Below are 22,864 nucleotides of genomic sequence, written 5' to 3'. Positions count from 1 at the left end.
CTGTATCCTGTATTGAACCTAGACTGGCGATTCATTTATAGCAGTATGTACGTGACCTTCCCAAAGTCCTTAACTATCCCTTCCTACGCCAGGAACCTTGAGTTCCTTTTCTAAGTCTGTGAGTCTCTTTCTGTTTTGTAAGGAAGTTCTTTTGTATCATTTCTTTTTAGATTCCACATACAAGGGGTGTCATATGATATTTCTCCTTCTCTGACTTACTTCACTCAGTATGACACTCTCTAGGTCCATCCATGTTGCTGTAAATGGCCTTATTTCATTCTTTTTAATGGCTGAGTATTATTCCATTGTTTATATATACCACATCTTGTTTATCTATTTCTCTGTCGATGGACATTTAGGTTGCTTCCATGTCTTGGCCATTGTAAACAGTGATGCAATGAACACTGGGGGTACATGTACCTTTTCAGGCCATGTTTTTCTCTGGATATATGCCCAGGAGTGGGGTTCCAGGGTCACATGGTAGCTGTTTTTTCAGGAACGTCCATACTGTTCTCCATAGTGGCTGTACCAAGTTACATTTCCACCAACAGTGCAGGAGGGTTCCCTTCTTTCCACATCCTCTCCAGCATTTGTTGTTTGGGGATTTTTGATCATTTTTAATTTTTACTTTTCCTGGTTTTGGCACACAGCTTGCAGGATCTTGATTCCCTCACCAGGGACAACCGTGAGTTCCCTGCGGTGGAAGCATGGAGTCCTAACCACTGGACCACCAGGGAAGTCCCTAACATTTTTTATCAATGTTGAACTTCACATAAGTGAAGACATATAGTATGTATTCTTTCATGTATGATTTCTTTTCCCCAATTTATTTACATTTTTTAAATTTAGGATTATAAACACCTTGCCTAATTGTCATTTGTGTCTGCTTCATCTTTTATTTTGGATAAACTCTAATGACAGCCACAGACCGCAAGTCCACACTAGTGAGTGAAGCTGTGTGTATGTATTTGAGACGAGAAAAAGCCTCCCAGTAATTTATTGGAATGTCACTGAATCTGTGCCTTTTGGTTATCATAAAGCAGAGAGTAGTAGAATTTCTCAGGAATCCAGACTGTCAATTTTTCAAGCTGTATGCCTCTGGATAAGTTACCACATCATCCAAATGTTCCTAGGAGGATTAAGTAACACGTTAAGACATGTAAAGCTCAACATTCAGAAAACAAAGATCATGGCATCTGGTCCCACCACTTCATGGGAAATACATTGGGAAACAGTGGAACGGTGTCAGACTTTATTTTTGGGGGCTCCAAAATCACTGCAGATGGTGACTGCAGCCATGAAATTAAAAGACACTTACTCCTTGGAAGAAAAGTTTTGACCAACCTAGATAGCATATTCAAAAGCAGAGACATTACTTTGCCAACAAAGGTCCGCCTAGTCAAGGCTATGGATTTTCCAGTGGTCGTGTATGGATGTGAGAGTTGGACTGTGAAGAAAGCTGAGTGCCAAAGAATTGATGCTTTTGAACTGTGATGTTGGAAAAGACTCCTGAGAGTCCCTTGGACTGCAAGGAGATCCAACCAGTCCATCCTAAAGGAGATCAGTCCTGGGTGTTCTTTGGAAGGAATGATGCTAAAGCTGAAACTCCAATATTTTGGCCACCTCATGCGAACAGTTGACTTACTGGAAAAGACCCTGATGCTGGGAGGGATTGGGGGCAGGAGGAGAAGGGGACGACAGAGGATGAGATGGCTGGATGGCATCACCGACTCGATGCATGTGAGTTTGAGTGAACTCCGGGAGTTGGTGATGGACAGGGAGGCCTGGCGTGCTGTGATTCATGGGGTGGCAAAGAGTTGGACACGACTGAACGACTGAACTGAAAGACATATAAAAAAGAAAGGGTACACATATTTCAAGTGTTGTTTTGATGTTGGGTTTGTCTTGGTGTCTCAGGTGATGATTCTTGATTCTTCAGAATGGTCTATTGTAGCTCAGATACTTGATGGAAAGGCCCTCAAGTCAAGGAAAACCATATTATTTTTTGTTGGGGGAGGCAGAAACATATGCATTGTTGGGCACCGAGATTTAGAAGAGTAGCTATGGGTTTTCTTGGTTCTTGTAGGATCCCTATGGTGTGGCTTCCTGCAGGAGAGAGAATTTCCAGATTTCTAGAGTTATTCCTACAGTGAGGGGAGCTAGTTTTGGGTGAACATGGTAATTCTATTCAGCAAGCAAGAGAAAAGCTCATCCTTCTTGTTCAACCTACCACTAGCTGTCTTAACAGGAAAGATGAACACAAGGGGCATTACAGTCTCTGAAGGGAAGCACTTATGATATAATTAGTGAGCCAGATTCCACTAAACTTGACGGGGTGCCTAGGGGAAACAGCGTTGTGGATCATTCCAGGTGTGGGCAACCTATGGGAGAAGAGCTGCTTGGATGGACCTTCAGTATCTCAGGTGAGTATCTCAGGGCTGGAGGTAAAGGTGATGATTCAAAAAACAAAAAACCAACTAAACAAAATCCCCAACAACCCAGGCCCCGAGGCGACCATCAAACCCTTCTACGTCCCGCAGGGCACATCACACATAAAGAGGGTCCAGATTTCATACAAAAGCCAACCCTACTTCCTGGCTCCCACACCCTCCCTCCTTCACTACAGGAGGGTGGTGAAGGATTTATAACCCCCTCTTTCTTCCAGTTGCCATGGATACCAACCCCAGTCCTTTCATTCCTTCTGGTACTGGGAACAGTCTCTAACGCAGGAGAAATGGAGGGCTATTTACCCAAACCCGCCAGTGGGAGTGCTGGGGGAGGGGGTGGCGGTTAAACAGAGCGCGAAGGACTGGTGGTCTAGACTGCAGCGGTAGAATCAGGACAAAAGCTAAGTTCAGCCGCGGTTCAAGCCCTTTCGTTCGCTAACACCTGCGACCAGACCTTGCAGGACACTGCTGGGCTTAGGGGAGGGGCAAGCCGAGACGACAGGACGCAGCAGCGGGGTGCGGCTCGGGGCGCGAGGCGGCTCCGGGAGAGTTCCGGGGACCGGAGCGCCGACCTGTGCACTAGCTCAGGAGCGTGCAGCGGCTGGAAGAAGGTGCAGGCCCCTCCACCCACTTGTCCATTGGGCGGCGGCACCATCACGCTCGGCTCTGCAACCCCGCTCTCCACCTCCACCCAGCCAGGATCCCCTCCCCCGCCGTCCTCTGCACCGCCCCGTCCTGGGAGCTTTTCATTGGACGGAGGCACGGTCGATTCGCCTCGAGTCAGAGAGCCGATTGGACAGGAGGCCGTCGGGCCGCCCCCAACCAGCTTGGATTGGCTTGCTGCGCGTTGGCGCAACGGAAGAGGCGGCCTGGCGAAGGTGCTCTTTTGCTCCGACTGGCTTGCCGCGGAGGAGGCGAAGAGGGGACCAGCGCTGGGGGGCTGGCTCGGGCGGCAGCGGTGGCTGCTGCGGATGGGAGCCGGTTGGCTTGCCGCACCCATGGAGCGCCACGGCAGGGCCGCCGCCACCTCTGCCTCGTCGGCCCGGGAGCCGGTGCCCGGGGGCCCCGATGGGCGGCGGCGGGAGCCACTGCGGCGCCGGGCGAACAGCGCGTCAGCTCCTGCCGTCGGGGCCTCTGCTTCGGCCTCGCCTTCGGCGGAGGGCGTAAGGCGGGATCGGCCAGGCTCCTACAGCGGCGCTACCTCGGCCTCCCGTCAGCGCGTCGAAAGCCTCAAGAAGAAGCGGCCGCGTAAGTGCCCGGCGGGGCGCCTTCGCGCCTCGCCCTGCCCCCTTCCGGCCCGGCCGCCGTTTTTCCCGCGCGCGCCGGCGCGGAGACAGTGCCCCCGCACGGTGGTCCCAGTTGGTGCTTGAGGCTGCAGGCCTCAGGTCCCCCGAACACGCGGGCCTCGTGTTCGGCTCCGTCCGCCCTTTTTGTGCAGTGGTTCGCTCTTCTGCTTCTCAGTTGTCCGAGTGGAGCCTCTTTTCTCAGGACCTTTTCTCCGGTTCTTAGCTCCTTGTGCATTCTTTGTCCGAGAGTCACATGATTTTTTTTCCTCGAGAAGGCTGCTTTTCGACTCTCTTCACAACCTCCCTTCCCCCCACCCCCGAGTTGTTTGAATCACCAATGTCTCTCCAAGACGTTACATCCTTTTTATCTGGAGATTTTGGGCTCAAGGGAGATAGTTGAGTTGTTGCAAGCCTAAAACTGGATCCCGTGTTCTGTGCGGTAAGCTTTGGCTGCTTTTCTTCCCATGAGAATTCGGGTCTTCTCTCATCCACATATCCTCTCTATTTTCTTACCATCTCATTGCCGATGTTCACAATTCAGTACTGTAGCATTCTGGGCTTTTTAGGAATTTTTCTTTTGAGGGAAAAAGACATCTTCCTGAATATCGTCTAGGCGATTGCACATGCCTTTATCAAAGAATCGGTTTCCCTGTTTTATTATAACGTCTCTTTTTCTGCTTTGTGATCTAGTCCATATATATATATACACACACACACACACGCACATATATATATATATATATATATATTTTTTTTTTTTTTCCTCTTTACGGGTCTTCAGTTCAAGTCCTCTATCAAGCAGCCATTGCAACTCTTGAAAATATCCACTGTCTTGATACTCTGATATGAACTTTCGGATATAATAACAGTTTACTAATCCATATGGTTATACTGTTTTTTTCGCTTGTTGCCAGATTCCTATTTCAGGAAATCAGCTTGTTTTAAATGCAGAATTTGAGAGTGAGAAAGTGGCAGTATGTCTTTATTGGATAGTACTTCAGTCTTTATTGGATAGTACCTCAACCCAACAACCCATTTGCTTTACTCTTCTGTGATTTGGATGATTAAATATTAAATGCAGGTCTAGTTGGCTATGAAAAGTTTGAGAGTTTTCGGTTCTTTTGTCTTTTCCCTGTGTTCTTGAAAGAAAGAAAAGAGATTATCCACTCTCAGCCTATGCCATTTTTAGAGCCTGGTGTTGAGAAGCACCTGATTTTTAAGTGATGCAAAACTCCTTCATGGTTTTGAACTGCCTTAATTCCAGAGATTTGGCAAATAATCGCAGCCAGGCAGCCAGCTCTTTGTGACCGTTGACTACAAAGATTCTAAGTAAGTATTGTAATTTGGGTGTTTGCCACAAGTCAGGCACTCTAAAAATTTTTTTCATGTACTCTTCTGAAAGCTTTAATAAACTCCTTGTGACCCCGTGGACGTCTGTGGAATTCTCTAGGCCAGAATACTGGGGTGGGTGTTCTTTCCATTCTCCAGGGGATCTTCCCAACCCAGAGATTGAACCCAGGTGCGGATTCTTTACCATCTGAGCCACAAGGGAAGTCCGCTAACAGGTGTACTACTGGACAGTACAGAAAGAACAAATGGAAGGAAAAACAATATCTTGTCTATTTCTTTAGGTCTCGTTATCTGAGAGATGGCTTTTCATGATTTTTATAAGGACTAGTGAGTTCATTAAGGGCTTTCCCAGGTGTCTTAGTGGTAAAGAACCTGCCCGCCAACGCAGGAGACACAGGGGATGCAGGTTTGATCCCTGAGTCGGGAAGATGCCCTAGAGAAGGGAATGGCAATCCACTCCAATATTCCTGCCAGGAGAATTCCATGGACAGAGGAGCCTGGTGGGCTATAGTTCATGGGGACACAACTGAGTGACTTTCACTTCACTTCACACCAGTTAGCTGTATTAACTGCTGATCCCTTCAAGAGTTATGCTTTGGTATTAACTTTGAGAGAATTCAATAAAGGTGAGATCTTTGTAAGTTTTACTAAAATTAGATATAGGGTGGTGCCACCTTTCTTTTGTTTGGAAACCTCATTCTGCTTACTTAAAGGTATAGGAGACTAGTTGTTATTAGAAATTAGGAAGAGCTGTTTCGTTTATCTTAGGAATTATGAACCCTGACTATAGTCATGTTCTGCCACACATGTTCCCTAGAGCAGTGTGATTCCCAAATCTGTCCCTGTCTCAGACTTAACACCACACATCGCAGTCATTAGAGAGATGGCTAGGTGTGTCTGTGGCTAAGAAGTTCTTTGAACATTTTAGATTAGCTGGTGTGTGTTTCATAAGTCTGCTGCTGCTGCTAAGTCGTGACCGACTCTGTGACCCCATAGATGGCAGCCCACCAAGCTCCTTCATCCCTGGGCCTCTCCAGACAAGAATACTGGAGTGGGTTGCCATTTCCTTCTCCAATGCATGAAAGTGAAAAGTGAAAGTGAAGTCACTCAGTCGTGTCCGACTCTTAGCAACCCCATGGACTGCAGCCTACCAGGCTCCTCCATCCATGGGATTTTCCAGGCAAAGAGTAATGGAGTGGGTTGCCATTTCCTTTCATAGGTCTGAGAGAAATATAAAGATTGGTTTAAAATGATGGAAACAAAGATGCTAATGATAGTAACATAATACTTAGGTGTTTATATTAAACGCTGTGCCAAATACTTTATAAACATTCTTTTGAGTCTTGCTGTTATTCTCTGACATGGGTATTTGTGATCTCCAGTTTCCAGATGAGGAAACAGGCTCAAAAATTTTCCCTTGGTCCAAGGCCATATAGAGAGTTAGTAAGGGAGCTGTGTTTTGATTCTAGTTGTGGGTGTCTGACGTCAGACCTGGTGTTTTCTTGGACTTTCCCCATCTTGGAAGGTACAGGCGATATAATCCAGAGTAGTGGTGGAATCACTCAGAAGCTAAAAAACAAAAACTCTGATCTGCAGAGAGGTCCAAAAACATCTTTTAATTTTTAAAATTTTATTTTTTTAAGTTTATTTTGGTTGTGCTGGGTCTTCATTGCTGCATGGGGTTTTCACTAGTTACAGCAGGAAAGGGCTACCCTCTCATTGTGGTGCACAGGTTTCTTACTGCCATGGTTTCTCTTGTTGAGAAGCAGGGACTCTAGGGTGCTCAGGCTTCAGTAGTTTTGGCTCCTTAGAGCGCAGGCTGAGTAGTTTTGGCACGCGGACTTTAGTTGCTCCAAGGCATATGGGGTCTTCCTGGGTCAGGGTTCAAACCGTGTCTCTTGCATTGATAGGTGGATTCTTTGCCACTTAGCCACCAGGGAAGCTCCAATTTAAAAAATTTTATTGAGGCATAATTACATACAGTAAAATGTGCGATTTTGACAAATGTAACAAGAGAACATACGTTTTAATCTGGAGCCCCAGATGTACAGCAGATGTTCAGGAGGTGTGTGGAACTCGGGGATCACAGTGCTTTTTGGCAGTGTTGGGGGGGTGAGCTGGATCTTGGAAGGTGATTAAGCATGTGAAGCATGTTTCAGCACTCCAGGGAAAGCTTCCTGACGTGCTGATTTTGAACTCATACCAATCATTGAATGTCCTTAACCTCCATTAGTCTAGAAAATAAAGCTTTTGTTTGTAGCTTGATAGTACTAATCTAGAAAATAGTTAGCTTTTCCTTGGTATTTGAGGGAACATCAGTGTTGTCAGAATGAAACTGGTGCTTGGGTCCTGTGAGGCTGCCTTTTATCTGGTGCAGTGTTTCATCTTCAGTTAGGGAATTAGAAAGGGCCACCACCAGGAGCTCAGGAAAAAAGTTAGATTTCTATTTCTTTGTAGCCCGTTTTTGAGGGACAGTTGGAGAGGATGCTTTTTTAAAAAAAAAACTAAATTTGGCTGCATCTGGTCTTAATTGCGGCACAAGTGTCTTCCCTTGTGGTACATGAACTGTCTAGTTGTGGCATGGGCTGGGTAGTTGCTGTACTCTGGCTCAGTTGCTCTGTGGTGTGTGGGATCTTAGTTCCTCCACCAGGGATAGAACCTGCATCCCTGGCATTGCAAGATGGATTCTTAACCACTGGACCACCAGGGAAGTTCATTGACTGGTCATTGATCGAGGGATTTCCCTGGTGGTGTAGTGCTTAAGAATCTCCCTGCCAGTGCAGAGAACAGGGGTTTGATCCCTGGTCCTGGGAAGATTTCACATGCTGCAGGGCAACTAAACCTGTGTGCCCTAGAGCCTGTGCTCCACAACGAGAGATGCCACCACAGTGAGAAGCAGGCGCTGCAACTGGAGAGTAGTCCCCGCTTGCAGCAACTAGAGAAAGCCCTCAAGCAGCAAGGAAGACCCAGCGCAGCCAAAAATAAATACATTTTAAAAAAAAGGTATTGAGGTTCTTTGGGCTTAAATTTATAACCTTGTGAGCTCTTCAGGTTTATAACTTGGGGGTATGAATTTCGTAACTTTAAACACTTCTGTCTCAATGTTCTTTTCTCTGTTTTTGTCAGCAAGGTAGACTAAGATGTGAAAGTCCTTTATAATGGCTTAAAGTTTGCTGCCTAAAGGTGAATGCTATCTTGCAATTTTTAGTTGGCTATTAGGTTTTGTTATTCATACTTCTTGAATGTAAAATTTATTATTGAGTCTGCTGGTTTTATAGTAGATAGTATTTTATAAGTATCTGGTCCCTGAGTTAAACTATTTTGGGAATATTTTTGAGGTCTATCTTTTAATCTGAGGCCAAAGCTTTCTGCTTAGAGCAGCCTAGGGGTTTGGGTTTGCAGTGTCTTAACCATGTGTGGTCTGGTAAAGATGTAGTTCATAATGTTGAAAAACGCACACTTTTATAAATCATATATTTCTCGTTGAAAAGCATTTCAGTTGTTGGCACCTATTATCAGAGTGCTAATGATGATTTGACATAGATTTGTGAGAGAAAGTTTAAATTCTTTTTAGGAAAGTATCCTAAGTCAAGTGCACTTTGTCTAGACAGAGTGCCTTGGAGGAAATATATCATAAAATATGCTAAAGGCTGAAAACAGACTCAAATATCTGTGAAAATTGAAAGTGATAAAATAGGCCTTCATTTAAGAGATGAGGAGTGTGATGGCATAGCAAAAGCTACTTTTCCCATGTCTTTTCTTGCCAGAAATACATAATTTTTGAATGAGAATTCCAGTTATGTTAGTATATGGGGCAGTCTCTCAGTCATTGACAAGAATCTAACCCTCCTTTGATAGGCTGAATGTTTAGAAATAACGGAATGTATGGCCTGAGAGATTATCAGAGAGCATGCTTCTAATGGACCTCCCATGTCTTTCATTGTCTTTCAGTTCTTATGGGTATGTAAATGGTGCGATTAGTAGTATAATGGAAAATCCAGAAACCAGTGCAGTCTGAAACCAGTGACTAAGGATATGAACTAAGACTCCTTACTTTTTCTTATAGATTGTTGGTCCTCTTTTCCTAAAGTATGTGTATTTTTTTTAAACTACTTTTTACTTAAAAAAAAAAATTAACCCCAAAATACGTGTTTTGTGCTCTTAGGTTTGTGTAGATACTGGTTAAAAGATACTTGTTAAAGGATTTAGGAAATCTGGGCTTGAGTCCCACCTTTTCCTTTTCTTGACCGTGACCCTGGGCTCCTTCCTTTGCACTTGTTTCTTAACTGAAAGTAAAGTGGGGTGATTACCTTGCATGGTTATTGTAAACATTAAATAAGTTCATGCAGTGAAGTGCTTGGCTATTAATAGATGATCATTTAAAACATAATAGCTGTAAACTAATGTTTCAACGTTTTAATCTAAGGAAAGGGGAAAAAGACTTAATTTGTTTTAAGCCTTGCAATCGAAAGACCATTGGTGTTAGATATGTCCAAAACTTCAGATTCCAGTGCTGTTGATGAGATATGTTTGTTAGTAGAGTGCTGTGTCTTTGTTATCCACAAGGTTGGCATCATCATAAAGTTGATGCTTAAAGAATGGTGCTATTAGTAGGAAAACAGGAATTGAATCTCCTTGCTTCAGTCATACCTAACGTTGTTTTCATGATTGGAGAAACTTTCTGTTCTTCCAGTCAGGGCCAGACTTCATGACTTATGCAGTGAAAGGTTCAGTTAGTCCCTCATCACTGGGAATGGAGTTTCTGTGGGTATTTAAAAAAAGAAAAAATCATGACTCCCTGCAGCTGAGGTGAATGGCTGCTGGGGAGTCAGCCGCAGTGTTCTCTTTAGAATTGCATTGACATTGTTAGATTAATTTGGGGGAGAATTGGTGTTTAATAGTATTTAAGTTTTCCTTTCTGGAATATGGTATATCTTCCCATTATTATGTCTTTCAGTACACCATTTTAATAATAGTCGTACATGTTTTAGTATTTATTTCTAAATATTTTGTGGGTTTTGTGTATGCATGACATTTTTTCATATTATTTTAGTATTTATTTCCAAATATTTTATGTTTTTTTTATGCATGGCATTTTTTTCATATTGTTTTCTTGCTGGATTTTGCTTATATAGGAAAAGCTATTGATATGTGTGTTTTTTTGGTGTGTCCAGTTAAAAATTTTTAAATTCTGTTGGCTTAATTGATTTATCTTAATTTTTATTTTATGGAGTCTTATTGAGATAATCATAGTTTTTCTCCTTCAATGTACTAATGTAAGCAAGCCTCCTTAAGTGGAATTTTAATTGTGAAAACCGTCATCCTTGCCTTCCAGAGAAGAATCCCTTTTGGCCATGGCGTATTACTTTTACTGCACAACTGGATTCTGTTGTTTAATACTTTAATGTTTTTGCATTTGTGTGGTGGGACACTTCTTTTCTAGTTTTGATGAGGCTAGAATGACTTGAGAATCTTTCTAGATTTGTTTGTGTGTGTGCCCCAGGAGCTGTTAGTGGTTTGCCTGGAAACTGTCAGGGCCTGGTACTTTTTTGTTGTTTGTGTGGTAGATTTTTGACCTTTTAAAAATTTTTTAGTGCTTTGGACTGAGTCTCTCTTTGTATTCTTTTTTCCTCGCTAATCCTCTGTTTATGGTACATTTTAAATTCACTGTTACATAGTTGTAAGTTGGCTTATTTGTACAATTTCTGGTTATGTACATTCATCTTCCTTGACTTTTTTTTTTTTTGGTCTAAAGAAAAGCTATATCTTTTTCTTGGATATACTTAGCAGAAATTTGTTTAATGGCTTTTTCAAAGCTTGATTTTACTGATTAGCTCTGTTGTGGCTTTGTTCACAATGATGTTTTTCTAATTACATTTGCTTCTTGCTTTCATCTTTAATAACTTTCTTCTGCTTATTTTGGGTCTGTTTTATTTTTCTAGCATTTCAAATTGTATGTGACATTCTCTTTCATTTAGACTTCCATATTTTGAATACATTTGATATCTAAGGCTAGAAGTTTTCATCTGAGTTCCACCTTGGGTAGATACCGTATTCTTTTTGACACATAGTGTTCTCTTTGTCATTCATTTAAAAACACATTTTGTTTTGATTTCATCTTCAATCTCAGAATTAATAGAAGTGAGTTTGAAGATTTCCAGGTGGATAGACTTATTTCTTTGTGTCTGTTGGGTTCATTTCTTTTTAAGAAAATATTTATTTATTTGGCTGTGTCGGGTCTTCATTGTGGCATGTGGGCTTAATTGCTCTGTGGCATGTGGAATCTTTGTTCCCCAACCAGGGATTGAACCCTCATCCCTGCATTGCAAGGTGGATTCTTAGTTACTGGACCACCAGCGAAGTCCCCTTAATTTCTTATTTTGAGGTATTGTGGAAGGTGTGTGTGGTTTTGTTATTTGGAATTTTAGATCTGCTGATTTGTAGATTTGATAATTTCTTGTTTTTAATATTTTTTGAAGCATATGTCAGGGTCATATGAATTATACTTTTATATGCACTTGACAATTTCTTTTTGTCCCCTTATAATGCTTTTTGTTTTGAATGCTTTGTAGCCTTCTAGTATTGTATTTGCTTTCTGTTAATATTTGCTTGATAGAGTGGAGTAACACTGTCCAGGCATTTGTTTTGCTTACCTGAATTCAGCTGTATAAATGTGACAAAGCATGGTGCTGATGACTCTGCTTACTGCTTGAGTCAGTGAATATGTGATTGCAGGTGAGTTTAGGGATGGTAGACCACTGTTTGGAGGGGCACCCCTTATACTGTGAGCCCTTGATAAATGCAGTGTTGGTCTTGAAACATGAGGTTTGACTTTTACTATATCATTTTTCCTAAATATAAGTCAGCTGCTCTATCGGTCTCTAGTGAGGTGCTTAAGATTTTAATTTACTCATTTTTGACTGAATGTCATTTTCATCTGAAAGCATCCAGCTCCTCCTTATGGGACTCCATTGTGAGTGTTTTACTGTTTATTTACCTTCAACCTATTTGTATTATCTTATTTTAGATGTCTTTTTTTATATAAGCATATAGTTGAAATCTCTTTGTTTTTCAACTGATTTTTTTCCCCCTAGTTGTTTGAAGGTCATATGTTCATTTTCTCTTCTTCTGGAGTTGCCTGTAAATTTTTAACACATTTAAACCATCACTTCTTTATTCTTGTCTAGAAATAATCAGAATCTATATCTTCTGTTCCCCCACAAGACAGAGCTGCTGCTTGCTTTGGCTTCCCTCTCCTTTCTCTTCCCTCTTCGACTTCCTCTGTTGAAATCATGTAAGTATTTTAGTTCCATGTGGCTTATTTTCCTAAAAGTCAGCATGTATTGCTTCCTGTGCTTATCATTGTTCCTTATAACTCATATCTTGGGTGATTTAAAGTATTATATTGGAGTATATCTACTAACTGTTTTAGAGAAGGTCTTTGAATAGTAAATGTTGAGCTCTTTCATGCGTGGAATTGTCTTTATCTTGTACTCCCATTTGAGAGCTGATTTGACTGAATATGAGTTTCAAATTATTTCCTTATAACTTTGCTAGTGTTCTGTTGTCATCTAGTGTCTGTGTTACTGATGTGAAGTCTGATTTTACCGTTATGTGGTCTATGTATCTTTGTAGGAATTCACTTTTTTCCTTTGGGAGTGTTTAGGATGTCCTGAAATTTCAATAAGATGTCACTGTAAATCTTCCCTTAATCCCCCCCGAAAGTTTCTAGAACTCCTAAAATATAGATGTTGGGCTTTCTGGTTCTGTGTTTTATATATCTACCTTTCTTTCATACTTGAGGCATTTTGGGAGAATTTGTTTCCCATTTGTTTTTTTCTGCATCTTTTTTGTTATTAAATGTATCTGTTGAACTTTATTTTGGAAGTAAATATTTTAACTTTTCTATTGTAAAAGTTGTCTTTATTGAATATAATTTACATATAATTATATCCACTTGAAGTGTACAGTTCCGTGCATTTTGATAGATATATATGGCCATAAATCTCCCCTCTTGCCCCCAACAGTTAAGATTTGGGTTATCACAGAGAGTTTTCTCCTACCCCTGTACAGTCCTTCCCTCTCTCCTTCCCTAAGCCTGTGATTGGCTTTCTATCAGATGCAGAAAGGGTTAGTTTGCATTTTCTAGCATTTCATATAAATGGACTCATATATGTGTGGAGAGTTTTTTTCACTCAGCCTTTTTTTTTTTAAAGTAAGTATTTAGTTATTTGGCTGTGTTGGGTCTTAGTTGCCACTTGCAAAGTCTTAGTTGTGGCATGTGGGATCTAGTTCCCACACAGGATCAGGGTTCAAACCCGGGCCCCCTGCATTGGGAGTCTGGAGTCTTAGCCACTGAACCACCAGGGATATCCCCACTTACCCTGTTTTTGAGAGTTACTTGTAGCTCAGGGCGTAAAGAATCCACCTGCAATGTGGGAGACCTGGGTTCGATCCCTGGGTTGGGCAGTTCCTCTGGAGAAAGGAAAGGCTACCTACTCCAGTATTCTGGCCTGGAGAATTCCATGGACTATACAAGTCCATGGGGTCACAAAGAGTTGGACACGACTGAGCTCCTTTCTTATTTATTATTATTATTACCTTAAGTGTATTGTTACCACCCCCCAGAATCCTTTTTTGGTTTTGAAAGCTTCATATATCACGCAAAACGCTGGGTTGGATGAAGCATAAACTGAAATCAGCATTGCTGGGAGAAATATCAATAACCTCAGATATGCAGATGACACCACCCTTACGGCAAAAAGTGAAGAGGAACTAAAAGACCTCTTGATGAAAGTGAAAGAGAAGAGTGAAAAACTTGGCTTAAAACTCAACATTCAGAAAACTAAGATCATGGCATCCGGTTCCTTCACTTCATGGCAGATAGATGGGGAAACAAGGGAAATAATGACAGACTTTATTTTCTTGGGCTCCAAAATCACTGCAGATGGTGACTGCAGCCATGAAATTAAAAGATGCTTGCTCCTTGGAAGAAAAGCTATGACAGACTTAGAAAGTGTATTAAAAAGCCGAGACATTGCTGACAAAGGTACATCTAGTCAGAGCTATGGTTTTTCTAGTAGTCATGTATGGATGTGAGAGTTGCACCATAATGCAGTCTGAGCACCAAAGAATTGATGCTTTTGAACTGTGGTGTTGGAGAAGACTCTTGAGATTCCCTTGGACTGCACAGAGGTCTAACCAGTCAATCCTAAAAGAAATCAAACCTTGAATACTCATTGGAAGGACTGATGATAAATCTCCATACTTTGGCCACCTGATGTGAAGAGTTGATTCGTTAGAAAAGACCCTGATGCTGGAAAAGATTGAAGGTAGGAAGAGAAAGAGACAACAGAGGCCGAGATGATTGGATGGCATCACTGACTCAATGTACATGCGTTTGAGCAAGCTCTGGGAGATGGTGAAGGACAGGGAAGCCTGGCATGCTGCAGTCCGTGTGGTCGCGAAGAGTTGGGCATGACAGCGACAAAACAGCAACCCTCCACCCCCAACTAGGAGATTAACATTGATACCACAGACCTTATTTAGATGGGACCAGTTTTACCTTAGTTTTTTTGTGAATGTGTATTTAGTTCTGTGTACTTTTATCACACGTGTAGATTCTTGCAGCCAAAACCATACTTGGCAATTGTATCTTAATTTCTAATTTTTCTTTATAGCAGCTTATTCATTTTTAAAATTAATTTTTTTATTGACATATTATTGATTTACAATAGCTTATTTTTCATGGAAGAAATCTCCTTTTACCTTGGTCAATATTTATGATTCTTTTAAAGCCTCCTCTTTGTTCCTGCAACTGTTTCTTCAGATGTTAGCGTCTTGTTTTTGTGGTGTTGATTCCCCTTTTGGTAATCTGGTTTGTAGAGTGATCGTCTCTGGTTTAAGGAATGCTGTTCTGTCAGTGGGTGCACTGTGAGCTTACTTGTCCGTCAGGATGGATTGTAGGGGAGAGACGGGAAGTGTGGCCAGATGTAGGGCTCCCCGCTTCTGGGTGGTAGTAGCTGTGTGGATGCCATACTGACTGTTGAGCTCAAGTGCCTGTGCTCAGTGAAGAATTTGCCTCCTTTGAGGTTGAGGAGGGGAGTGACTGGCCTGTGCAGCTGTGCCAAATGCATTTTCCTGCCATATGACTTACAACTGCACCAGAGCCTGCTTCTGTTTCCCCGTGGCAGCTACCCCATTGACACCTTGAATGGAGCACCCCTCTGCTTCCCCCACCTTCATAGCTGCTCCCCATTTTAATAGCTTTTTCTCTTGAGCGTTCTGGACAGTTACTGCCTCTGTCAGCTTAGTTCTGGTGATAGTGTCACTTCTTGTTTCTCAGAATTACTTTAGAAAATCAATACATCTGTCTTTAGTCATTTCTAGGATTTAAGATGGGAGGAGAAGACATGTATAGCTAATGCAGTTTTATCTTGATCCAGTCTCCTTAAGGCATTTTTTTGGGGATGGATTTTTTGGGGGATGCTGTGCCGCATGGCACATGGGATCCTAGTTCCCCGATCGGGGCTTGAGCCTGCACCCCCTGCATTGGAATCATGGGAATCTTAACCACTGAACCTTCAGGGGAGTCTTGGGGTGGATTTTTGGAGATGGATATTTGAGTCACTGGTAAAGAATCCACCTTACCAACGTAGGAGATGCGAATTTGATTCCTGGATCAGGAAGATCCCCTGGAGAAGGAAACAGCAACCCTCTCCAGTATTCTTGCCTGGGAAATCCCATAGACAGAGGAGCCTGGCCATGGACTCGCAGAAGAGCTGGACACAACTTAGCGACTGAACAACAAATTTGGGTCTTAACTTTGAAATACCTGTTCTGTTGATGGCCATTTAACCCTGATTGATTAACATTGACCGGTGGAGCGTATTTGTTACACAGGGTTTGGAATTTCCTCTGCCCATAAGTTGGGTTGGCTATCACTGTGATATTTTTCTTTTTGATGTTTGTGTTTGTTTTTTTTTATAGATTTGCTTCCAGATCAGACAATCATATTTCTTCTCCCCCAGATCTTTTTGTTTATATTTTGTATGGTTCTGTGAAACCTCAGGGTATGAAATGGTTAATAAGTGTGAATTTAGTTTTCAAGGAGAGAAAAGCTGTTTTGACTCTTTTTTCCTTTCCTCATTTAGTTTTTCCTTGGTTTGGCTTGGATATTGGTGGAACCCTGGTCAAGCTGGTTTATTTTGAACCCAAAGACATCACTGCTGAAGAAGAAGAGGAAGAAGTGGAAAGTCTTAAAAGCATTCGGAAGTACCTGACCTCCAATGTGGCTTATGGGTCCACTGGTATTCGGGACGTGCACCTGGAGCTGAAGGACCTGACTCTGTGTGGACGCAAAGGCAATCTGCACTTTATACGCTTTCCCACTCATGACATGCCTGCTTTTATTCAAATGGGCAGAGATAAAAACTTCTCGAGTCTCCACACTGTCTTTTGTGCCACTGGAGGTGGAGCGTACAAATTTGAGCAGGATTTTCTCACAGTATGCATTTTTTAGCTTATATACAATTTATGGTAATTTGATTGTTACAAATAATACCAATAGCAAGTGGTGGAATTGTTTCCATCTCTAATGGAATTTGAATTTTCTTGAGTCAAATTAAGATTAAATAGTGATAGGAATTGCCATTTAGAGATTGCTGTATAGTTTACTTTTTGCCCAATTCAGGTGAGTTGAGAATCAGAACCACTGAAAGCGTAGCATTTTGTTGTTATTTTAGTATGAAAAAACAATAAAATTGTAATAAGCAGAGTACGGAACTACCAGTGAGGAGCTAATATCATTGTTTTGAACAACTAAATTGAAAAATAGTTTTAAAAAATTAATGTCATTTCACGTTATAAAGTTGTTTCCAGTCTTATCTACCACATACGTTTTCTTAACCTCCTTAATTGTTTCTTGGCAGTTTTACTGTTGAGAAATATGAGGAGCTCGGGTCCAAAGCAGTGCTTTTTCCAGGCCTCAGGGCTAGTCAGAGATGTTGACAGTGGTCTCTGTGCTTAGTTGCTCAGTTGTGTCTGACTCTTAGCAACCCATGGACTGCAGCCCGCCAGGCTCCTCTGTCCTTTCGGATTCTCCTGGCAAGGATATTGGAGTGGGTTGCCATGCTCTCCTCCAGGGGATCTTCCCATCCCAGGGATTGAACCCAGGTCTTCTGCATTTCAGGCGGATTTTTTACCGACTGAGCCGCTGGGGAAGCACCATTCTGTTTAATGCTTTTTGACGTGTCTTGAGCTGCGTGCTTGTTACCAGGAGTCCAGACACTAGGGGGAGTGCCAGTGGGCACTTGATTTTGTTTTTATTCAGTAAGTGTCTGTAAGGGCTTGAGGCTAGGTCTTTTGAGGGTGGATGTGGGAATAGATGGGAGAATTGATAAATGAATTTGACTCTGATCTTCAGGGTGCAGTGTAGATTTAAAATATCTTAAGTGACCATGGTTTTTATGCCACCAATGAGAATGTTATCGCAGAGATTCTGTCTTTGCTTACGTTATTTTTCATCCATCTCCCCGCTTGAGTGTCATTGTGCGTTTGTGACTTCTTTCTTTGTCCTCTATCTTCTTTCTCCCATAACCTGAGTATAATCATAACAGAGGATTGACATGAATTTTTAAAATGAGGTTTTGCTTGAATTTTTCGTGGTTTCTTTTCTACCTGTGAGTTAATGGGAAGATGGCAGGAGGAGAGGAGGTCCCCTTCCTTTGAGGTCGTAGTGGACTCTGTATTGTAACTGATAGGGTGAAACTGATAGGGATCACCACCTCGATGGACATAAGTTTGAGCAAGCTCCAGCAGTTGATGATGGATGGGGAAGCCTGCTGTGCTGCAGTCCATGGGGTCGCAGAGTCAGACACGACTGAGCGACTGAACTGACTGAAAGAAGAAAACCTACATATTTCTCTAACCTAGAGAGGTGCCTTTGGAACATATTAAAAAACCATTCAGAGAGAATAAGGGCTTCCCTCATAGCTTAGTTGGTAAAGAATCTGCCTACAATGCAGGAGACCCGGGTTCAATCCCTGGGTCTGGAAGATCCCCTGGAGGAGGAAATGGCAACCCATTCTGGTATTCTTGTCTGGAGAATCTCATGGACAGAAGAGCCTGGCAGGCTACAGTCCATGGGGTCACTAGAGTCAGACGTGACTTAGCAACTAAACCACCAGCAGAGGTTGTGTGGTAATCCAAGGAGAGAGGCAGAGTAGATTTTAGACCTCAGTTGCCTCCTAGGCTATTGGGGTTTCTAATCTGTATGCATCAGTGCTGTTCTTGAAAGCTGTATGAAAATGAAATGCCTTACAAATCCTGCTTGTGCATTGGGAGTGATGATTATTTAATAAACCACAGTGAAATATTTCTAATAATATGGAGTTTATCCTGTCTCTTTTTTAGTGTGAATCAGATTTGCTTGTATTGAGTTTTCTTGTTGGTACTTAACACCTACATTATGAGTAATTTGATGAAATAACCTATGTATTAGACATATAACTATGTCAGTTAGGCTGAGATTCATTAGGAATAATGGCACAACAGGACAGGAAAGATAAAAGGAGATCTTAGCATACAGTGGCAGAAAACTACTTTGTTTTCAGTTAGGCCATTAGTATAAAACAATTTAGCTTTGAAATGAAAATGCTGACACTTGAGATTCAAGAGTCAGGAAGTCAAAATTGAATTCATTGTGACAGGGAGGGCATGAGCAGATGAAATAAGGACAACGATGAACATTTTCAAGGGTTTGGGTTTTATCAGAGGAGTAACTTAATCTTCTTAATTAGGGATTAATTAAGGATTAAAATAAAGTTACCTGTTAACTTCCATCTCCTCTGGATCAGAATAAATTGAATATAAATGTAATCAAACAAGAGTTGCATTAAAGGGGGAGGACTTACAGGGCTAAACTTGGTTGTAAACAGAAATAGTTGTTTTATGGAGTTGAGGCATCTTTGTTGCATATTTGAATAGATATGCTGGTAGCATTTGTTTGAAGGTTGGGGTAGAAGTTCATAAGTAAAAAGTGAAAGTTTATATCATCTATCCAAAGTTACCACTGTTAAAGGTTTGTGTATCTTTTTTGTTTTTCTGTGCGTGACTGTGTATGACATATACATGGGCATCTAAACGTGGTTTTAAAGATAGGCAGATTGAATCATATTTTATAAAATATTTCTCAGCTTACTTATTTTTTTTGACTTGTCTTGGAGTTCTTCCCATTTCATCCTAACTGAGTAAAGATCCTCTTCATTCTTGGGATTTCCCTGGTGGTGTCCAAGAGTTAAGACTTCACACTTCGACTGCGCAGGGCGTGAGTTCTGTCCCTAGTTGGGGGGCTAAGATCCCACACACTGCATAGCATGCCCAAGAGAAAAACAAATGCGCATAAGGATCCTCTTCATTCTTAATTACTATATAGTGTTCCATAATGTGAATAATAATTTAATCATTCTTTTGGAATTATTTAAATGAAGTTAAGTTGATATTTATGTATTTATGTATTTATGGCCCAAGAAAGACTTATTTTATTTATACACCCACAGTACAAATAACTTTCCTTTCTAGTGGTAGTTTCATTGCTTCTTTTGTCCTTTTTATGGACAACATCCAGTAATTATTTACATAGTCATTTAGATCATAAAGCAGACAACAGTAACATTATTTGCCTCTATCACAGGGACTCCAGTATCTGGAATTTTTATTAAGAAGGCTTAATTTGAGTGGTGAATTCTCAACTGTGTGATCTTATGACTAGAAGATGACACTTTTAACTTTTGATTGTGCTGAACTCCCTCCACCCCCTGCAGGCTATCACCAGTTTAAATAGTGAAATATTTTACTTTCTTATTGGACACTTTCAGTCCTTTGTTTTTTTGTCCACACTGTGTGGCATGTGGGATCTTAATGCCATGACCAGGGATTGGACCTGGGCCCCCTGTGTTGGAAGGTGGAATCTTAACCACTGGATACCGGGGAAGTCCCCTGGCCACTTTCAGTCCTTTGGCTGGTTGTTATTAATATAAATTGTGGCCTTCTTTAATACTGCTGTGTAGCCTTGAAGGTAGTCTTTGAAAGGCAGATGTTAAGAGTGCTTGTTGCTCGCACCATGTGTTTCTAGGTCCTTGCGTCTTAGATTTCTTAGGATTTGATTTCTGATGGGACTGTGGCCTTAGCTGTGCTCCTGCCCTGTGGTCCCTGTAACAGGTATCTTGGTTTCTCCTTCGTTTTTGGCACATTTCTTCAGCTCCTATGGTGGTTTATAGGTAGAGTGTATTGGATCTGTGCGAGCAGGAATCTTGTCAGTCCTTCCCTATATTTGTTGTCTCCAGACAACAAAAGCAGATCTGTTGTGCAGTTCAGTTCAGTGGCTCAGTCATGTCCGGCTCTTTGCGACCCCATGGACTGCAGCACGCCAGGCCTCCCTGTCCTGCTCACTAACTCCTGGAGTTTACTCTAACTCATGTCCATTGAGTCGGTGATGCCATCCAACCATCCTATCCTCTGTCATCCCCTTCTCCTCCTGCCTTCAATCTTTCCCAGCATCAGGGTCTTTTCCAATGAGTCAGTTCTTTGCATAAGGTGGCCAAAGTATTGGAGTTTCAGCTTCAGCATCAGTCCTTTCAATGAATATTCAGGACTGATTTCCTCTAGGATGGACTGGTTGGGTCTCCTTGCAGTCCAAGGGACTCTCAACACTACAGTTCAAAAGCATCAATTCTTTGGTGCTCAGCTTTCTTTATATAGTCCAACTCTCACATCCATACATGACTACTGGAAAAACTGTAGCTTTTACTAGACGGACCTTTTTGGCAAAGTAATGTCTTTGCTTTTTAATAAGCTGTCTAGGTTGGTCATGACTTTTATTCCAAGGAGCAAGCAAGCATCTTTTAATTTCATGGCTGCAGTCACCATCTGCAGTGATTTTGGAGCCCCCCAAAATAAAGTCTGTCACTGTTTTCATTATTTGCCCATCTATTTGCCATGAAGTGATGGGACCGGATGCCATGATCTTAGTTTTCTGACTGTTGACTTTTAAGCCAACTTTTCCACTCTCCTCTTTTACTTTCATCAAGAGGCTCTTTAGTTCTTCGCTTTCTGCCATAAGGGTGGTGTCATCTGCATAACTGAGGTTATTGATATTTCTCCTAGCAATCTTGATTCCAGCTTGTGCTTCATCCAGCCCAGTGTTTCTCATGATGTACTGTGCATATAAGTTAAATAAGTAGGGTGACAGTACACAGCCTTGCCATACTCCTTTTCCTATTTGGAACCAGTTTGTTGTTCCATGTCCAATTCTAACTGTTGATTCTTGACCTGTATACAGATTTCTCAAGAGGCAGGTCGGGTGGTCTGGTATTTCCATCTCTTGTAAGAATTTTCCATAGTTTGTTGTGATCTGTTCTATAAAGAATGCACAAATAATACACATCAATGAGCACTTTTATGGTTTGTCTTATGTAAAGAAGATGCCTTATTATATGGAATTTTTATTGCTGTTTGGCTTGTTAAAAAAATCTGCAAATATTTTTATTTCATTACAGATAGGTGATCTTCAGCTTTGCAAACTTGATGAACTAGATTGCTTAATAAAAGGAATTTTATATATTGACTCAGTTGGATTCAATGGACGGTCACAGTGCTATTACTTTGAAAACCCTGCTGATTGCGAAAAATGTCAGAAGTTACCATTTGATTTGAAAAATCCATACCCCCTGCTGCTGGTGAACATTGGCTCTGGGGTTAGCATCTTAGCAGTATATTCCAAAGATAATTATAAGAGGGTCACAGGTACCAGGTAGGTCTTTTATATACAGGTCATTGTTTATTCTTGATATCATAATGGGTTAAAACTGAGTTTTCCAGGATTGTGTATCAGTACATCTTCAAGAACTTGTTAAAATTATGTGAAAGGTATATTTCTATGGGAGTATGCAAGCAAATATTGTTACTCTTAGAAAATTACGATTTCATGATCTACTTTTCTTTAATCTCTAATCCTGAAGTTTCATTGCCATAGTTTTACAAAATATCTCATCAGCCTCATTGTGCCATGGTCCCTGTCCTCAGATAGTATATGCTGTGTCTATATCATAAAGTAACCAAAGCTACTAGGTGGCATTTATAAGGAGAGGGCAAGGCAAGATCCAACCTTTGAAACTGGTCTAGATTTTACATGTATACATACACATATATAGCTAGGGGATGTTGTGAGGTCTAGAAGTTGAGGTACTGAGCAGTGGAAAGATAATTGGGGGAAGGTAGTTGAAAGGGAGGATTAGGTGGCAGATGAATATAAGTACTTTTTGGTTTAAGGATTAGCGATCACTTGAAAAACAGGAGCTGGAGATTGGGATAAACAAGTTTCGAACATGTGTGAGTTAAAGAAAGAAAGGAATAATTTTGAGAGAGAAAACATTTGTGGAGGAGTTCTAGTAGGGTAGAGGGGGCTAAAGACCCTGGATGATAAGACTCTTGGATGAGGATGATGTAGGGCTTGTACTTTGAGAGAGAAAGGAAAGAGGTGCCACCATGGCCCTGGTGGACTGATCTGTACCTGAGGCTCCTGGTACCCAGCAGGTGCCCAGCCCACATTGGGAACATGAGGTGGGCCCTGTGTTTTGCCACTTTGTTGGCTTATGTGAATATGTTATCCTCAAAGTGTCTATTAGGCGCTTTGTTCTTATCTTTTCACAGACTTGTTTTCTGCTAGTGGCATCTGCATGATGGAGATGGGGGCAAGCTTGGATTGATACATAAACATGGTTT

General features: G+C 41.6%; 1 protein-coding gene across 1 annotated transcript in view; it reads left to right on the top strand.

Annotated features, from left to right (window-relative positions):
* Positions 1 to 2,403: 2,403 nt before the first annotated feature.
* The window catches only part of PANK2 (pantothenate kinase 2), a 29,943-nt gene continuing 9,482 nt past the window's right edge, over positions 2,404 to 22,864 (top strand). Inside the window, 6 exon segments of the mRNA XM_052650428.1 lie at positions 2,404 to 2,423; positions 2,909 to 3,112; positions 3,114 to 3,168; positions 3,170 to 3,695; positions 16,237 to 16,589; positions 21,640 to 21,893. Of these exon segments, the coding sequence (XP_052506388.1) occupies positions 2,404 to 2,423; positions 2,909 to 3,112; positions 3,114 to 3,168; positions 3,170 to 3,695; positions 16,237 to 16,589; positions 21,640 to 21,893 (1,412 nt within the window).

This window comes from Budorcas taxicolor, chromosome 13, assembly GCF_023091745.1.
Source record: "Budorcas taxicolor isolate Tak-1 chromosome 13, Takin1.1, whole genome shotgun sequence".
Classification (NCBI taxonomy): domain Eukaryota; kingdom Metazoa; phylum Chordata; class Mammalia; order Artiodactyla; family Bovidae; genus Budorcas; species Budorcas taxicolor.
The sequence above is the reverse complement of the archived record's forward strand: the minus strand, read 5'-3'. Positions and strand labels throughout refer to the sequence as shown.